General features: G+C 35.3%; 2 protein-coding genes across 3 annotated transcripts in view; one reads left to right on the plus strand and one right to left on the minus strand.

The window, feature by feature from the left end:
• The window catches only part of LOC128222260 (uncharacterized), a 15,721-nt gene extending 12,167 nt beyond the window's left edge, over nucleotides 1-3,554 (minus strand). For both annotated transcript variants that reach the window (XM_052931220.1, XM_052931218.1), the window contains exon 1: nucleotides 3,440-3,554. The gene's annotated coding sequence lies outside the window, so the exon portion shown is untranslated. The remainder of the gene's footprint in view (nucleotides 1-3,439) is intronic.
• Nucleotides 3,555-9,540: 5,986 nt separating this feature from the next.
• On the plus strand, nucleotides 9,541-17,693 carry LOC128222262 (uncharacterized). The gene is made up of 7 exons (XM_052931222.1): nucleotides 9,541-9,639; nucleotides 10,224-10,292; nucleotides 11,319-11,456; nucleotides 13,289-13,736; nucleotides 14,500-14,671; nucleotides 15,414-15,611; nucleotides 16,796-17,693. Exons 2-7 carry the CDS (start codon nucleotides 10,225-10,227, stop codon nucleotides 17,080-17,082), a joined length of 1,311 nt encoding a protein of 436 aa, XP_052787182.1. The 5' UTR covers nucleotides 9,541-9,639; nucleotide 10,224; the 3' UTR covers nucleotides 17,083-17,693.
• The last annotated feature ends 1,022 nt before the right edge of the window (nucleotides 17,694-18,715 follow it).

The following is an 18,715-nucleotide window of genomic DNA, read 5'->3' on the forward strand; positions in this document are numbered from 1 at the left end:
ACTTACTGATTTGTGGGTCAGATACCTTCATGCCGCTTTCAGACAACGTACTGATATGTGGGTCACATACCTTCATGTCGCTTTCAGACAACTAACTTATTTGTGGGTCAGATACCTTTATGCCGCTTTCAGAGAAATAACTGATTTGAGGGTCAGATACCTTTATGCAGCTCTCAGATAAATAACTGGTATCAGGGTCGGGTACTTTCATGCAGAACTCATATAATTAACTGATATGTGGGTCGGATGCCTCAAGTTGAAGCTTTTAGACAAGTAGCCTTAATTGAGCTTTCAGAAAATTATCTTATTTGTTGATCGGATGCCTTATTTGAGCTTTTAGATAACTAGCTTGACCAAAAATGGTCGAACGCTTTAATGAAACAGTCAGAGATATCTTACCTGTGGGTCGAGCGCTTTAATGGAGCAGTACAAGACAAAAAGCTTACCTATGTGCCGAGCGCTTCACTGTAGCCGTCAAAGATCACCCTTATTTGTGGGTGGTATGTTTATGGAGCTTTCAAGGGAATGTGAGGGTCGAAGGCCTTAATAGAGCTGTGAGTGAACAGGTTAAGTTGGGGTCGAATGACTCAATAATAATTTCAGGGAACAAGCTTACATGTTGGTCGTCTACCTCAATGCAGCTTTCAGATAACTAGATATTTTAGGCGTTGTATGCCTTAAAGATGCTTTTTGGGAACTACTTTTTTCTTCAGCCAATAGCCTCAATTGACTTTTTAGAACTTGTTTATTTGTGGTTAGATGCCCCAATGGAGCTTTCAGAGAACTAGCCTATACATGGAATGGATGTCTTAATGAACTTTTCAGGGAGCTAGCTTACTTGTGGATAAGATTTTTAAACGGGGCTTCTATGAACCAACTTACTTAAGGGTCGGAAGCCTCAATGGATCTTCCAGATAACTAGCTTACTTGTGGGTAGGATGCCTTCACAAAGCTTTCAGGGAACTAGCTTACTTATAGATTGGATGCCTCAACGTGGCTTTTATGAACTAACTTACTTGTGGGTTATATGTCTTAACGAAGCTTTCAAGGGAACTTGCCTACTTTTGTATTGGATGGCTCAACGGGGCTTTAATGAAACTAGCCTTCTTGTGGGTTGGATGCCTCAACGGGGCTTTAAGGAAACTAGCCTACTTGTGTGTTGGATGCCTAAACGGGGCTTTAAAAAAACTAGCCTACTTGTGGGTTTGATGCCTCAACGGGGCATTTAGAAACAATGTAACTTGATGGTCGGAGGCCTAAATGGAGCTTTCAGGAAACTAGCTAACATGTGGTTCGGAGGCTCAATTAAGCGTTCATGGAACTAGATAGTTTGTGTGTTGGATGCCTTAATGTAGCATACAGGGAACTGGATAAATTGTAGATCGGATGTCCTAATGGATATTTTAAGGAAGAAGCTTAATTTGTCGGATTCTTCAATGTAGCATTCGGAGAACTAGACTATTTGTGGGTCTGATACCTTACTAGAGATTATTTAGTTTAATTGGCGGTATGATTCCTGCCGCGAACCAATTAGAAAACATATTTAAATAGGCTATTCAATCGCCATTGTGCTCTGGATCAATAAGAAATATGTATAGGTCATGTAATCGCCGATCGTGGTCATTGCCAATGATAAAATGTATTTAAATAGGTCATGTTCGCACCAATCCTCTTCTTGAACAATGAAAAATTGTCTTTTAATTTGTGATTTGATATGACGCGGTGTATAGATTATTTTTAAACCATATTCGGCAAAGGCTGTGAACTTTATCTAATTGTTGGAAATGTGATCGAGTTCATAGTCTAAAAGGCTATTCAATCGCCAATTGTGCTCTGGATCAATTAGAAATTGTCTATGTATAGGTCATGTAATCGCCGATCGTGGTCATTGCCAATGATAAAATGTATTTAAATAGGTCATGTTCGCATCAATCCTCTTCTTGACCAATGAAAAATTGTCTTTTAATTTGTGATTTGATATGACGCGGTGTATAGATTATTTTAAGAACATATTCGGCAAAGGCTGTGAACATTATCCAATTGTTGGAAATGTAACGAGTTCATAGTCTAAAAGGCTATTCAATCGCCAATTGTGCTCTGGATCAATTAGAAATTGTCTATGTATAGGTCATGTAATCGCCGATCGTGGTCATTGCCAATGATAAAACGTATTTAAATAGGTCATGTTCGCACCAATCCTCTTCTTGACCAATGAAAAATTGTCTTTTAATTTGTGATTTGATATGACGCGGTGTATAGATTATTTTTAGAACATATTCGGCAAAGGCTGTGAACTTTATCCAATTGTTGGAAATGTGATCGAGTTCATAGTCTAAAAAATAAAATCCTAAAAAATACATAACACACCACGTCTGATTAAATGACCTTTGTAGCCATTTCGAATCAGGATAAAGATGTTAAAATGGATTCCTACATTGACACATTCAAGAACGTCTGGTTTATTTTTAGGTCAAGTTCAAACATCGATTTCTTTTTCGAAAAAGCCACACCATAAGTGATAACTAATGATCCGGCAAAATAATAATCATGGTATTGTTAGTATAACCTAACTCAACACGAATTAAACTTGACATTTTCATACTTAGTCTTTATAAACAGTTTTACTAATTGATTCTTTAAACTGGCATGAGTAATGAAAATCAGTATTTTCTAACACTTATTATTGTTCATCGATTTAAATTGATCATGAATAAAAATAGTTTTAAATAAAAAAAATAAGAGCAGTGTATAAACAAACTGGGGTCTCTCTTATGTGCATCTATGATAACAAAGATTTATGTTCGGAATGTGTTAAATGTTGCTTGTTTAAATACATAAAATCACACAAATCAATGTGGAAAAAAATAAATTATTAACAAAAAGCGTTTTACTAACTTTGGATAAATTTGCGGATATAAATATGTACTTTAAATATTTAGCGATAGACTGTTTATGATGGAGGAAAAATAATTCACAATATCTCAAAGAGAGCGTTGGCTTTAGGGGTTTGAAATAAATGTGTTTATACTAATTGGTTCAATTAAGTTAAAATACACGTGCAGTCTACGTCGAAAACATTCGTAACAATATTACCTAAGAAATACGCATTTAATGAACAATTAGGATGTTATCACAAGTTGAGTTCTTCAGTTACGTAGCAGTAATATTAATTCAAAGAGCCTAGTTCAATTCAACATATAAAAAATAACCATGATTGTTATGCATGAAAGCCTAACATGTGTTCTAACCCTTTGGGTATATAGCTAAAGTCATAAAGTGATCGTTGTAGTCTGATTCAAGATAATCTATGATTTAAAATTAAAACACATTTTGCTATTTAAAACCAATGTTATTCCAGGTAAAATGTGCCTAAATAAACAAACTTCATAATGGCTTCCAATAAATGAAAACTAACACTGATTACCACTGATACTCTTACCTGGATGACGGTTTACAGCTAAATTCCTATTTCTAGTACAACTTAAACACTTTGTTTTATCACGATAGTGAGATTTCTCTACAAGAAGCGGCTGCCACAAATCCTTGGGTATATATATATGCAGCCTTGTGGCAGAATTCGGATAAGAAAGTAGGATTTGAGCTGCAATGAACGAAATGAAAGAAAAGAGTAAAGTTGTTAGAAGTTAGTGTTGTGGATAATTAATATATATCATCTGGGTGCACAAGATTGATCTGTTAACTTGCTAACCTAAAAGTATCCATTTATGTAAAAGTTGAAGGTAAACACGCATTGTTTGTACTTTTCACCTAATCGCCTGTGCGACGTTGTTGTCTGACGCGTAATAATATATAAATTTATTTCAATGTTGACGTTAGAAAAGATCGAATCATATTCGATTTTTTAAAAGTTAATTCAAGGGAACCTTTCATTTGGAATTTAGGATTCTTATTGCAACTTTATAAGCGTGTTGTTTTCGTGAGAGCTGGCTGCAGGGATGCATGATACACGCGTGTTTGTTCGGGTTCTGGAAAAAAAGATAAGTGGGATTTGTATTGGTAATTTGTAAATGGCAACCATGTTTCAAGGTTACTTTCACACACCATATCTGAGTAAGAGGTAAGGTTTTAACAAGAATTATTGATATCCTTAGCTAAGTTGTTCTGTACGACGTACGAACTGAAGCATGCTATATAATGTGCTCTAATGGTTTTCCTGGCCGACTCTCTCAATCAAAGCTTTAAAGAGAATGGCTCAAATGCGATTAACTTGTTCAACAATATGAAATACAGCTTTTCAAAACATCCAGTGCCTAGTTATAACCCAAAGAAGCCTATATCCATAAATCCGTTTCTCGGTCGTTACTGACGAGAAAAAAATCGGATATACGCCCTAGTGCCGAGTTATGTCCCAATTCAGACATTCCTCATTTTTTGCTGTTTACAGACGAGCTTAAGTTGGATAAATCACCAGCGCTGAGTATTTCCCTTAACCCCTAAAAAGGATAAAAAAACAACAACAAAAAAACAAAGAGTACACTCATCCCCTGATTTCCCTGCCTTTAAAAACGAGCTTAAGTTTGGATATAAGCATAAGTACTGATTTATACCCCAAATCAGCCTATACGAACCCTTTACGAGACTCAGCACAATATCAATATATCCTCCTCTTTTGTATGTGGAGAAACGTGTGTACTGTGCTAACCCCTTAAAATGTATGTTTGTAAGTATGTATGGGTGGAAGAGACTACTAGCATACATTCACATGAGCTTTTCGAAGCAATTAAATAGTGTGGGTTTATTTGATTTAAGCATTTACAATTGACATTTGTTTATTCCATTGGGTATAAAACTTAATTAGCAAAGCTGTTCGGTTCGTGCACACGAACAATGCATTTTTGTTTTTGTTTATGCACATAAAAAGTTAATAAGGCTAGAGGGTAGAAACCTCCTTATTATATACATGGTATATTACCCTCAGATTGATTAAACTGTTTTAATAAGACTAATTAAAACTGACATACGTTTGTTAGATAATTTCATATAAACTTAAGGTTATTATTACTACTTTGTTCTTGTTACACAAAAAGTATGTTTGTATTCAGTGAGTGTGTTATGTACGTATACTTTATTAGTGTATTATACGAATTTCAGTAGTTTAACATTAATAATACAAACCAAGGGACAAACCAATTTGCAATAATCCTTTTTAAAGGCAGGTACTTCAATGATTCAACAATGATAACTGAATAATCAGTTTAAATTGAAATTTACACTGTTTTCTTTTGTTTTTAAACAACAACAACCTTTTTAATCTAACCTCAATCATTTATTATTTATATGGTTTTAAATGTTGCACTGCTGATATTATGGAAGGGATTATCCGTCAGTTCACTCATTATGCTTTATGACATTCCAATTTCCGTTTTACTTTTGCGATAGTGAATTTGATGTTAGATTTTGGTTATTTTCAAGACTTAGTGTATTTCGTATCTTTATAATTATAAAGGTATTTTGAAATTATCTTTGTTATATGTTAATTTTATTTTTATACACGTTTTTGTTGTTTCATTCTGAAAATTGATAAGATTTCCCTTAAAATATATTTGATACATTTTAATTCAAAATCAAACATTAAAATCAACATTAGGTATTCAGTTTATGGAGGCTACCAAATATGTGTTAATTCATTTGTAATAAAATGTTCAACACTCAAAAAAATGGAAACATCATTCGCAGTATAAAATGCTGTTTAACATTGACACATTTAAACAAAATCGTCTGCATTACAATGTTGACGTTATCAAAAAATGAAGCGGGGAACCAATTTTTGTAGTGCGTTTTCTTACGACAGAGGTCACTGTTTAATACTAACTGATCCCTTTTGGTGTGGACGTCAAAATCACCTCATGGAAAAGATTCAATCAAACCTTGTCAAACCTTGCCTGAAGTTGAAGAAAACAACAACAACAAGAAAGCTGTTACTACAACAACAACGAAGGTAACACGACAAAGAATCAAGTGTTTATTGTTGATATTTATTTATTGTTGAAATATATTTGTTATATCTGTTATTGGACGCCAATACTTTTAATAGAGTTCTTGCCGCCCTCAGTTATGCGAACGTGTATTCGGACGTAGGGTTCGGACAGCATTTTTTTCTTGAAAATAATCGGGCTTAATTCATTATTATTTTAATACCATCCCTTTATGTTTACTGCCTGTAATGCGGATTTATTACTCTTATTGTAAAATTTCCAGAGTTTTGATGGAATTTATTGGTAAAAGCTTAGACAATCTTGACATGTTTACTTGTTGCGGAAAGGCTGCTTTTAAAATCATGACATTTGATAGTTTGGTTACAGTTTGACCAGTCGGAATATAAATCTGAATGCATCTTATGCTCTGCCAATGTTAAAAGCTGTTTCTTACTGATTTGGGTCGAATTTTGAAAACTTGACTTTATTGTCTATGTTTTATTATTTATTTATTCTAATAAAAATAAATATTACTCATGTTACCCGTGCCCCGTCTCTTAGTATTCATAAGAAAGATTACGGTTTTTGGTTTACACTTTATTTAAACTCCAAAGGTTTGACTTTGACAAAATCCTAAAATATACAAAATAATCCAATTAACTTCTTAATACTGGAAAGGTAATAAATTACACAATTCAGATAATATAAATAATTATCTAATACATCAAGCACGAGATAAATTCAAACGCATTTACAATACATCTCCAATAAAACAAAGTACTGTAAAGCAAAAACTTACCGGGCAGTGGAATAAAAATATGGAAAAGTTATGTTTGAGATGTTGACACCTCAAAACCTGACTCGAAAGTGATTTGTGAAAATAAGAGCGGGAAATATGCAAAAATGTTAGTGTGTTTTAATAAAAATAAATAAGTTGAAAAACCAGTTCTTGTAAACACATACCCATGAAGACAGTGGACAGCACAATACATATACAACACAACTGACCACGTAGTCACACTTGAGTTCACATTTTAAGTAAACATGCTCTTTTCCTTAAGGGATTAACTTAATAAAATATGAATATGAAACCTAGGTAACACTCACATCATTTTGATCAAAAGGCTAACATGCTACTGATCGTAACATATAATTCTATAAAAGCAATCTTTTAAATCAATGCAAAACTAACCAAGGAAACAGTCCGTATCAACTTTTATTTTTGAAAGGTAAAAGCGTTTATAACGGGTTAAGGAAAATGTGCTTTTCAGAGTTTATTCCTGTCATTTGGAATTCGCAAATTTGGTGAGGTACTTTATATCACTGGCATAAAGACAAGTTTGCAAAAATGTGCACAATTTAAGATAAAAAATATTTTTTTGTCAACTTGCCGATCTGTGAGAGTGCAGCTTTAAGTTTAATCATGCTAGTACATTTTACATATCAGCTTCCATGTTATGTTTTGGCCCTTTTGTTATCTATAACATCTTGTGAACTCAAAACTAAAACGTTTTAGAAAATGATATATATTTTTCTAATCAGAGTTGAAACACTTAACATTTTTATAAATATAGAATCTATTACAATACAAAGCCAAATTCATGAGCGAACACACTCACAGATGAAAGATTTGTCAGAATTTTTCTTTTGTCAAATATTCTAAACAATTTGGTATCTACTCACTTTTGGCATAAAAACTTGCCTACAAATACCTTATATTAATATTTTCAATCTACTTATAACTGCAGATCATTATGGGAAGGTGTTGGGCATTAAATGCGTTCTTCATCTTAAAGATCAAGGTTACACTAAGCGATGAATATGACTTCAGGGACATATGAAATGTCAGTTAATAGACTGGCCTGATTAAAATTTAAAATTTTATTACCATTCTCACCTTTCCTACTTTCAAAAATTATATCAGCGATAAGTTGATATTGAGTGGGGGAGGGGGTGGACGTATGGTTATGTTGGGGAAAAACATCCAGTGTTGGATGCAATGTATTTTATATGAATATTTTTATTACTGTCAGACATGAGTCAACAGAGAGCACTTGAACTCCTACGACAGGCAGCTGCTGCCTTGGAGAGGGGGAATTCTACTACTTCTTCTACTTCTAATACTGATACTGCCACAACTGCTAACACTAGCCAGTCAGCCACCTCCACTTCAAGGACTATGGCAGCAGTAAGGAACATATTTGCTCCCTACCAGCCTTACAGCGCCAACAGAACAGGGGCTCGTGCCAGACGTTTTAATCCTACTCAAGCACGTAGTTTCTGGACACACAGATTTTGTGTTCTTGGGAAGACTTCAGATGTAAGTTTATTATCCAGTTGATCTGTTTTCTTAAAATTTCTTACTTTGTACACTGAATTTGGAGCATCAAAATTGATTTATTGATTCCATGAACATTGCAGTATGGCCATTGGTTGGTCTGTCGGCTGCGGCGTTGTCATCCATAGTTGGTATCACGCATTTCGTTTCCGACTAATTACTTAAGAACCCTTTGGTTCTCAGACCTTATTGTTCATGGTCAGTAAATGACCCCTATTGATTTTGGGATCACTAGGCACCTTGATTTGTAGTTGAAAATGGTTTCAGCTCAATAACTTGGGCCTAGGATCCTTAAACTCAGTAGGCATATTGGTCATGGTTTGTAAATGATCCATAGAACCCTTTGGCCTAGATCCCTCGAACTCGGCAGGCTTATTGGTTATTGACAAATCAATAGATGTTCCACACAGATTTTGGGTCACAAGGTCAAGGTCACAGTGACTTTGTAGTAAAAAACAATTGTGGTTTGATCCTCAAACTTCATTTTTGACCCCTATTGTTTCTGGGGTTTGTTAGTAAAGGTTTCAGTGATTTTTTGTTGGAAAATGCAGGTGATAGAAGTGTTCATCTAGTTAAACCAACATATTCAGAATGATAGCTTTAATGGTGGACATATATGTATCACTACAGTTTACCTTTTCCTATTGTTTCATTTAGAATGTTGCACCTACCCGAGAAGAAAAAGACAAGCTGTATAAAGCCAACTTGGGTGAAAAAAAAATATCATTTGAAAAAAATGATGATGCCACGTATCTGAAGAGTCAGTTGGAGGAGCAATACCCCAAGTTGAGTGGAATTGGAGGATTTGAGTTATTGAGGACCCAGGCACGGAGCCGATGCGACTTGGAAGTGATAAGTGTGCCTCCTGGTGGCTATACTGTAAACTTCCTGTCGAATCAAAGTAACCTTGGTCAGGCAGTCTGCTATATACGACCTATACAAAATAATCTGTCTCTGGAAGGACAAGAATTCACTGTAAGTAAACATAATTATAAGGGATTTGTCTCCAAACAATCCTTAGTAATAGATATTGTTATACAGACTTCTTACTTAATTTCTGCATTGATCCAATCCATTATGATATACAGTTAATATGTGTATGATTTTGATCTTGGATAACCTTGATTATTTGCCAGATTTAACCAGAAGGCGAGACAAAATGTTATGAGACTTGGTCTATGAAAAATGCAGTTTTTTCTGTGTTTGCACACTAAATTGTACTTTTAATTTAAGTGAATTATGGCTAAAGACATTGTGTTATTTTAGGATGATGATGGTATTCAGGAAGAGTGCATTCGATGTCACATGATGATTCCTCTGAGACTACTTAGGGAGCATGCTGTGACTTGTGGAGTTACAGAGGAGGTGAATTATGTTTACTTAAAATCCTCACAATAATCCCAGGGCATTTGAACCACTTAAACATTACATTTTCGCATGTATAACATTCATTCTTGCTTAAAACATTCATTCTTGCTTAAAATTTTACTAGTGATTAATTAATATTCATATGATCAGCCAAAGGTTCTCCTACTAGAGCTTTGAAGACCATATTTCAGTGTCTGCAGAAGTTGAGCACACATTATAAAAGAACCAATTAACTATGATTACTAAATGTGGGACTTGCCAAACTTTATGGAACTCCCAAAATAGCTCATAAAGACGATGTGCAGAAACAATGAACCAACGCACCAGTTCAGGGTCAGGAATACAGCTGAGGATCAAAGGCCTGAGCCTTGGATTTCTTGTCTACTCAATTTTTCCTAAACCCCTTGAAGGATTTTCATGAAACTTGTCAAATATTTACCTCATCAAGACGATGTACAGAACCCATTAACCATCCAAGCAGATCCCATAAACCATCCGCATGATCTTAAGGTCAAGGTTATAGCTGAGGGGGGTGCAATATGTTTTTGTGTATAAACAACTTAGTTTTGTATTAACTTCAGGATGAAGTTCTACCACCATTTCCCAAGAAGAGAAATGTTATACAGACACCAGTGTGCCAATTTGCTTGTGTAAGTATTTAATACATATATATGAAGGGTGATCAAAAAGTTTGTGGACTACAAAATGTAATGTTACTTGGTAGAGTTTTAGAAGATGCATGTAATAGACATGAAACTAGGATCATGGGTAGAGTATTGCAAACTACTAATTAATGTAGCTTCACTCTTGAATTTTTTTCCTAACATCTTTAGTGATGTCCTAAAAATTGACCTGTTTTGCCTTCCTTTCTTATACATTTTGATCTTATATCTAGGAAATCAATGAAACTAATGGGGGGAATTAGATGTTGCAGACGTAGAGCCAAAACACTTTTTATAGAAATATATGAAATGTTTGCCTGAGGCTTTGGAATTTTTAATGCAAAATCGTGTTATGCCAGTAAATGTTGTGTCTGGTAATATTTTGGAAACCTGAAGAGGTAATCATGTATCTTTACATTGATATTGTGTAGCATTATGCACAATTTTTCCAGAGTGCCAGCAGCTGCCCTGGAAGTCCATTTTCACAGTAACTATATTGTTATAGTTTATGTTGAAGTTTATGTTCTGTTGACTGTTACAGTTCATGCTCCAGGATGGTGATATTATAAAACAATTGTCATTCTGTTCTCTGTTATTGTACCCCTGCTTTACAAAGTATACATGTAAGAATCACCCATGTTGACATGTCACGTCCGTCACATCCCGCGCCGTTCCGTCCTGTCACTCATTAAACAAAGTTAAATATTTCGAGTATGACAAGTGATATTGCAATGAAATTTGGCACACAGGTTAAGAGGCATAAAAACAATGAGGAAGACAGGTATATGGAGGACAATTCCTGCCCAAAATCCAACATTCTTCATTGCATTTGAAGTTGTCGTTTTGAAAATTTATTATTTAAAGTGTGTTGGCGTTCACTCATTTGCCCTCTTGTCTTATTTGTTCATGTTTTGTGTGAATTCATCTAAAATTGTTATGTACATGCAGATGTTTTATTTCACCATTTTGTTAGCTTTCAAACAGAGTGAATATCATGTTTCATAAATATTTCAGGAAAGAGACTGAGTCTGGTGTATGTCCAGTTTGTGATAAAATCTTCCCGATAGAATTGTTACCAGAGCACGCTGATGTTTGTTGCCAGTCTGATGAAGTTTGCCAGTCAGGGGAAGCTGAAGCTAAACATGTGTTCAAGTAAGCCTTAAAATAATACACTGAATTTATTTCTGGTGCTAAAGATCAAACCACATGATGATAGTTTTACAGTCGGCCAAATCTAATAATTCATGTCCTGTAGTAATTAGATTGTAAAATGAAAATCAGTATTTACTGACAGTATTCTATATATTTAATAACATTTGGATAAAGTTACGACCCTTTAAGTTTCAAATTAAAACCTCTGGTTAAGATTCTTTGTGAAACTACACTCAAATCTATATCTTTTTAAAAGCCTTCCCAATCTGCACAAGCTTTAATATTTTAAGTTAGATAACTCTATTTTGCATTTATTTCAAGTATCGTTTTGTTTACTTTTTAACTCATAAGTTCTGGTTCAAGTTTTGCTTGAAACTACATGCTAGTTAGGGCCCGCAAAGAAATGCAAGTGCCCTATAGTAATCACCCTGTCTGTCCATTCGTCTATCAGTTCATCAACATTTTCCTCTTTTTTTGTCGAGCCCTCTTGCGGTGAGCGAGACATAGTTGTCACAATGCCGGTTCCGTGTATGTGTGTGCGTGCGTCCGTCCATCCGGACTGAACCTTGTCCGGGCTGTATCTTGACCACGCATTTTAGGATTTTCAAAAAACTTTCCATGAAGGTTCCCCATGATGAGGCGGCTTGTCGCTCACAAGACCCAGGTCTGTACCTCAAAGGTCAAGGTCACACTTAGGTCAAATGTTGAAATGAGTACTGAACCTTGTACGGGCTGTTTCTTGACCATGCATTAAAGGATTTTGAAAGAAACTTTCCATGAAGGTTCCCCATCATGAGGCGGCTTGTCGCGCACAAGACCCAAGCCTGTACCTCAAAGGTCAAGGTCACAATTAGGTTAAATGTTGAAATGAGTACTGAACCTTGTCCAGGCTGTATCTTGACTATGCATTAAAGGATTTTGAAATAAACTTTCCATGAAGGTTCTCGATGATGAGGCGGCTTTTCACGCACAAGACCAAGTTCTGTAACTCAAAGGTCAAGGTCATGCTTAGGTCAAAAGTTTGAATGAGTACTGAACCTTGTCCAGGCTGTGTCGTGATTATGCATTATAGGATATTCAAAAAACTTTCTCTGAAGGTTCCCCATCATGAGGCAGCGTGTCGCGCATAAGACCCAGGTCTGTACCTCAAAGGTCACGCTTGGGTCAAAATTTATGAGACAGAGGTGCAGGTCTAAATTTTGAAGTGCACCTCTACTTAATTGGTTGATAATAGAGATTCTTCTCTATATTTAGACCTTTGCGTCTAAATAAAGAAATGCACTTTCTAAATTACATAAAAGTGCACCTCATAATACTTATTATATATATATATATTATGTATATAACTGCTTATTGTTCAACTGGTGCAATTGCATGGAAGAGCATTATGTCTGTGTCAAAGGCTCTTTCAACGGGCTCGACATTTCGCCTGTTGGCATCTAGTCTTAATAATTTTACTACAACCATAGAAAATATCATCTGCAAACTTAATACACTTACTCATAGGAACAATGTGCTCCTTCATGGCAAGTAATATACTTCCAACTTTAATATTTTAAGATTTATGGCCCTTTGCAACTTTTGTTAAATTACACATTTCAAGTTTTTTCCTAATAACTTAAACCACTGAAGCGATCGTCTTCAAAATTCATACACTTAGTTACAGTGACAATGTGCTTTTTCTTTACATGTTATAAAATAAGAACTGAAATATTGTAAGATTTATGGCTCTTGGTATTCAACTTAAAATATCTTTTTTCTTAGAACCAGGACGCAGGACGCAGAGGTAAAAAAATCACTGATGTCACACTTCTTCATTTGTATCATTGCAGCTCATTTGATGATTATTTGTCATCAAAGACTCTGAATGGGGAGAAGCTCTGGGACATATCAGTAATCCGAAGAATGCTTGTCCAGCAGGCCATGGAAGAAATTGAGCAAGCGCCAGAAGAAGAATGGAACAGGAAGTTTTGTATAACATTCATAGGGATAGAAGGTTTGGACTCCGGCGGATTGACGAGAGAGTTCTTAACATTGCTTTATGACCATTCCCCTGTTTTTGAGAACAGTGTTCTCAGCTTTGATGCACAATTACTTGAAAAAAAGCATTACTTCTTAATGGGACAAATGGTTACAATGGGCATTTTAAGTGGCCATCCAGGACCAAGGAATCTCATGAAACATGTTGTGGACTACATTGTCAGTGGAAGAACCACAGGTAAAACAGATATACCTGTAGATCAACTTGGCCGATTGGATGCTGTCTCAGCTATACAAGAGGTAAAATATATTTTTAAATGGTATTTTTAGGCTTAAATAAAAAGCTTTCAGGGTAGTTGTTGTGCTCTGTTACCAGACGGAATAGGCTAGTGCTCTGAAAAAAACTGTAAGTTATTTATTAAGTTATTTCCATGCACACTCATCAACTACATAAGTTATAATTGCCCTTGCTTCTTTGGCAATATTCAGAAGTTGGGGTGTCTATGTACTATTGACACATTTCTGGCATAGGGCAAACAACACCAATAAGGAAGTGACTATACAATTTTATTTGGTTGTCTATAACCTAAAGGAATGTCACGGTACACTTCATGTTATTCTGTTTTTGTAATAATTACTGTTTAAACATACATGCCATATTTCTGAGAGGCTTCCCAGGGGATTTTGGTCTGAATTCCAGGGGATTTTGATATTATACCAGGGGATTTTTACACGACGAAAATTTGCGCAATATCTGCATTTATAATATAATAATAAATACAGATATACATTCAAATTACAATAATTTTTGGACTAAGTCATCATGGTCATTCATGGAATTTCACACTCATAATATTATTGATGCTTTCCACTGTCAACCTGAAGCAAGTTTTTAAACATTTTTTTTTTTAAATTCCAGGGGATATGGATCCCCCGACGGGGGACCAGGGGATGGGTAGAAATTCCGGGGGATTTTTCCCCCTGCCGGGGGATATGGCATGTATGGTTTAAATGAAATTAATCTCTTATATATAAATACATGCAAATACTTTGCTATTCACAGATTTCGGATTCAGTTGATTGCAACCAGATAATAGAGAAATATGGGGATCTGCTGGAAGCCTGTGGTTTTAGAAAAGTCTTGTCAGTAGAAAGCAGACAAAATGCTGTGTCTGCGATGAAGAGCTATTACTTGTTCAACCGATTTATTCCAAGTCTACTGCAGTTTGTGGAAGGTATGTGTATTTGTGTTTTCCCCTAAATATTTGTGGATAATGTGTTCAGTGTAGATTAATTATTGTATATTATAGTTGCAATATTGCATTATCTTGGCCAGCTTCTTTGCACTGCTACTCATATACAGGTGTAAGGAATACCAAGCTCTGGCACTGTGTGTCTGCCTTAAGACTGAGCATCTGTGTATTGAGCTATTTGACCCCACTAAAATTGTTCCACTGTTTTAAGTAAAGATTGTTAAAATCTATAGGACTGGTGCGTTAACAGATACACTTAATAAACTTGTGGACTCCTTAGGGACATTTGACTACCATAGCAGTCCACTGTCTGCCATCACAGAAATCTTCGGCAGCTCCTTACATCCCTAGAATAACCAGCTGACATCGTCTCGATGTCCCTAGCAATATTATTGATTTCCCTTAACAAACGACCATTAAAATCAATTATCAACCACTAACTTCCTTAGCAAGCAGCAACTTCCTTAAGTAACCACTCACGATTTGGTTATTTTAAGCAGGTTAGCGATTTAGGGCAATATTGGCCCTCCTGGTGGTTTATTTGAATTCTTCTTTAGAAGTTAAAATATGAAGCTTTACAATAATTCAGTAATGTCAGTTTTGCTAATAACAATATTCTAATAATAATTATTTAAAATTAAAGCATATGACTCATGGTTTGGAGCACAGAGATACCCATAGGAAAATTTAAGTTTTACAAATCTTCTTACCCTAATTGTTTCAGGTCTCAAACTTCATGGCATGCTAGACATGTTGCGGAAATGTCCGGAGAAGGCATACAGTTACCTTATGCAGACAGAGCATGTGGACAGCTTGACCATCAAAGGTTTTTTTAAGCCTGTATTTTCTTCCGATAAAGCAGAAAAAGAAGATGAAGAAGTAATTCTATGCAACTTTCACCAGTTCCTGAAGAAACTTGAACGTATGTATCACTTGTAGCCGTTACTATACACCAAAGGTGATTTTGTAGTTTACTAGGCATAAAGTCACTATGACTTGTTGGTTTGGTATTTGACAAGATTTAGTTGCTGCTTTGTCTGTCGGAGCTGAAAAATGGGTACTTGGGTGGCTAGGAAAACAATATATACAGTTCATTAGGAACTCTTAGGAGGCTAAATTGCTCTTACGAGGCTAAACATATATTTGAGATAGTCACGTATGTATCCATTTGTGGCGTCCTGCAGTGCACAAGAACCATAATCCTATCATGCATGTTTATTGAGTAATCTCCCCTGGCATACTGTTTAGTGTTACTTTGTAGTTGTTGTTTTGATTAACTTTCTGAGCTCCTACAACAGATTTACTGAGAAAAAAGTTCTTAAACCATGTTTTGAAGAGTAACACACATATTATAAGCTCACCTGAGCAAAATTGGAGTTGATAAGATTAGTCTAAGTTCCTTCTAGTTCGGCTTGTCCAGGCATTAACTTGGCTATGTGTAAATGCTCACCATGAGTACAATCATGTCTGTAGGTTACTGGCCAAAGTTGCACATAAAGGCCATGGTTTAATTATTTTCTTATATGTTCAGATTGAAACATGGATTTTAATTTGGGTAATAGAAATAGTCAATATATATATAATGAAGACCTGTCTGTGAATGCATACCACACTCATTCCACTAAGACAGAAAATGTAATTAAACACGAGTGATTTTTACAAAGTTGTCCTGAAAAAAGCCTTCTTGATTTTCAAATGACATAGTGAGTATGGAGTCAACCTCTAAATTATGATTATTGAAGCTTTATGGTCAAATTAAATCCAATTATTAGAAAAAAAACAGTACTTATCTTTATATTAAAAAAACACTGTTCCAACAACGCAGAATGATCAGGGTATTAATCCCATATAGGTGTAGTTCAATTCAATTTCAAAATATGATTAATTTTGGCATTTTAAATCTTAACTTTGCCATTTATGTTCTAATAATAACCACTAATAGTAAGAAAAGTGTTTTATGTGTTTGGACAGTTTTACATGTATTCCATCTGCTTCTAGAAACACCCATATCAATATTATTAGTGTCCTAACAATGGCAGCAAATACCCCGGTACAGTATGTTTTTCATATCATTATCAGTATTTTTTCCTTTTTTGTATATTCCAGGAGGGAAAATTTCATGCATTAGCATCGATGCTGAAACTGGGTCCTCATCTGAAGTAAACCTCAACACAGGACATCTCCTTCAAGCACTGATTGGATGCCCAGCTCTCCCAAGCTGTATTACAGAGGGAATAATAACCTTTGATCACAAAAGTGATTATCTTACAACTGTAAACACATGTGCCCCTTCAATAAACTTCAGCAAATTATCAGTGATAAAGAACTATAGTTCATTTGAAGAACTGATGAAAAATGTCATTGTTGGATCATATGGCTTTGGACGTGAATAAATGTTAATTTAGCAGATCTATATGTTAAGAGCCCCAGCAGAGGCTGGTGAGGTAATTAAAGGTTTTATTTTGGAAACTATATCTTGTGTAAAGGACCTTTTAGAGGGCACGGTGTAGTGTGTTAGTCATGTTTTTGAAATAATATTACAACACTTTATTGAAACCACAGGCCTTAGAAATTAGACATTTGGCCCATTGTTGTTGCTATTGTTGTATTAATCACTTTCAGTTATAGCCAAAGTTATTTTTATGCCCCCGAAGGTGGGCATATTAAAATCACACCGTCCGTCCGTCCGTGTGTCCAGGCTGTAACTTTCCCTTGTATGGACAGATTTTAAAATAACTTGTCACATGTGTTCGTCATACTAAGACGATGTGTCGTGTGCAAGAAACGTGTCCCTACCTCTTAGGTCAAGGTCACATTTAGGTGTTTATTCACAATGGAATGCTGCATATAAGGACATAGAGTATAGGTTGTCGTGTCCGGGCTGTAACTTTCCCTTGTATGGACAGATTATAAAATAACTTGCCACATGTGTTTGACATACCAAGACGACGTGTTGGGTGCAAGACCCGTGTCCCTACCTCTAAGGTCAAGGTCAGGTGTTTATTCACAATGGAGTGCTGTATATAAGGATACAGAGTATTGGTTGTAACTTTTTCTTGTATGGACAGATTTTAAAATAACTTGCCACATGTGTTCGACATACCAAGTCGACGTGTCATGTGCAAGGCCCATGTCCCTACCTCTAAGGTGAAAGATACAGTTAGTGTTTATTCACAATGGAATGCTGAATATAAGGACATAAGAATGTAAGTTGTCAAGTATGGGTGGTATTTTTTTATGTTCAGAGGCAATTTAAAATAACTTGCCATATGTAATTGTTTGATCTTTAACTTTTCATGTACTGACCTTGTTCATAGGTCAATGTCACATTCGGGGGCATTCGTCACATACTGTGACAGCTCTTGTTTGATGTCTGACTTTAACAAGCTTTATTGTAAAATAGTCATAACTTTTCAAAATTAATATTAGCACATAGCAGTGGTTCCTAACAGTGATATAATCACTAACAGTGATATAATCATAATATGTATTCATTCAAGCATGAAGGAAAAAATACCTACACAGTTTCACGACATCACTTATGTAGTGTCTGTAAATAAGTGTTTAAGCTGTGGATTTCTCCCACCTCAGATAAGTAGATCCAATAATTTAACCATGCTAGATATTCTTATCTTGCCCACGGGCGAAGATAAAATGCCCGTATGGAACTCCTTTTTAATGGTCACCACATTATAATAACCTCCCTTGTTGAAGACTGTCGTCAGTAGCATCAAGGAAATCTTGTCTTATGGTAATATTTAGAACGCTAATTAATTATTTCTCGCTTCAAATGTCACCATAAAATAGTTTTTACGCACCATTCAAGAAATAATGCTTCATTTTCCTTAGAACTATTTAAAAATACAGATTTGACTATTAACATTAACTTGATCACTGCGCGCGTATCCATGACTACCACGTGCTATCGCATATCCATACGCAATTATTTTCACTAAGCACAAAAGAGTTCCAGCAAAAAATACATTTTTAATTAATTTTGTTTAACTGAGGTGGGAGAAAAAGCAT

Source organism: Mya arenaria, chromosome 16 (assembly GCF_026914265.1).
Source record: "Mya arenaria isolate MELC-2E11 chromosome 16, ASM2691426v1".
Classification (NCBI taxonomy): Eukaryota; Metazoa; Mollusca; class Bivalvia; order Myida; family Myidae; genus Mya; species Mya arenaria.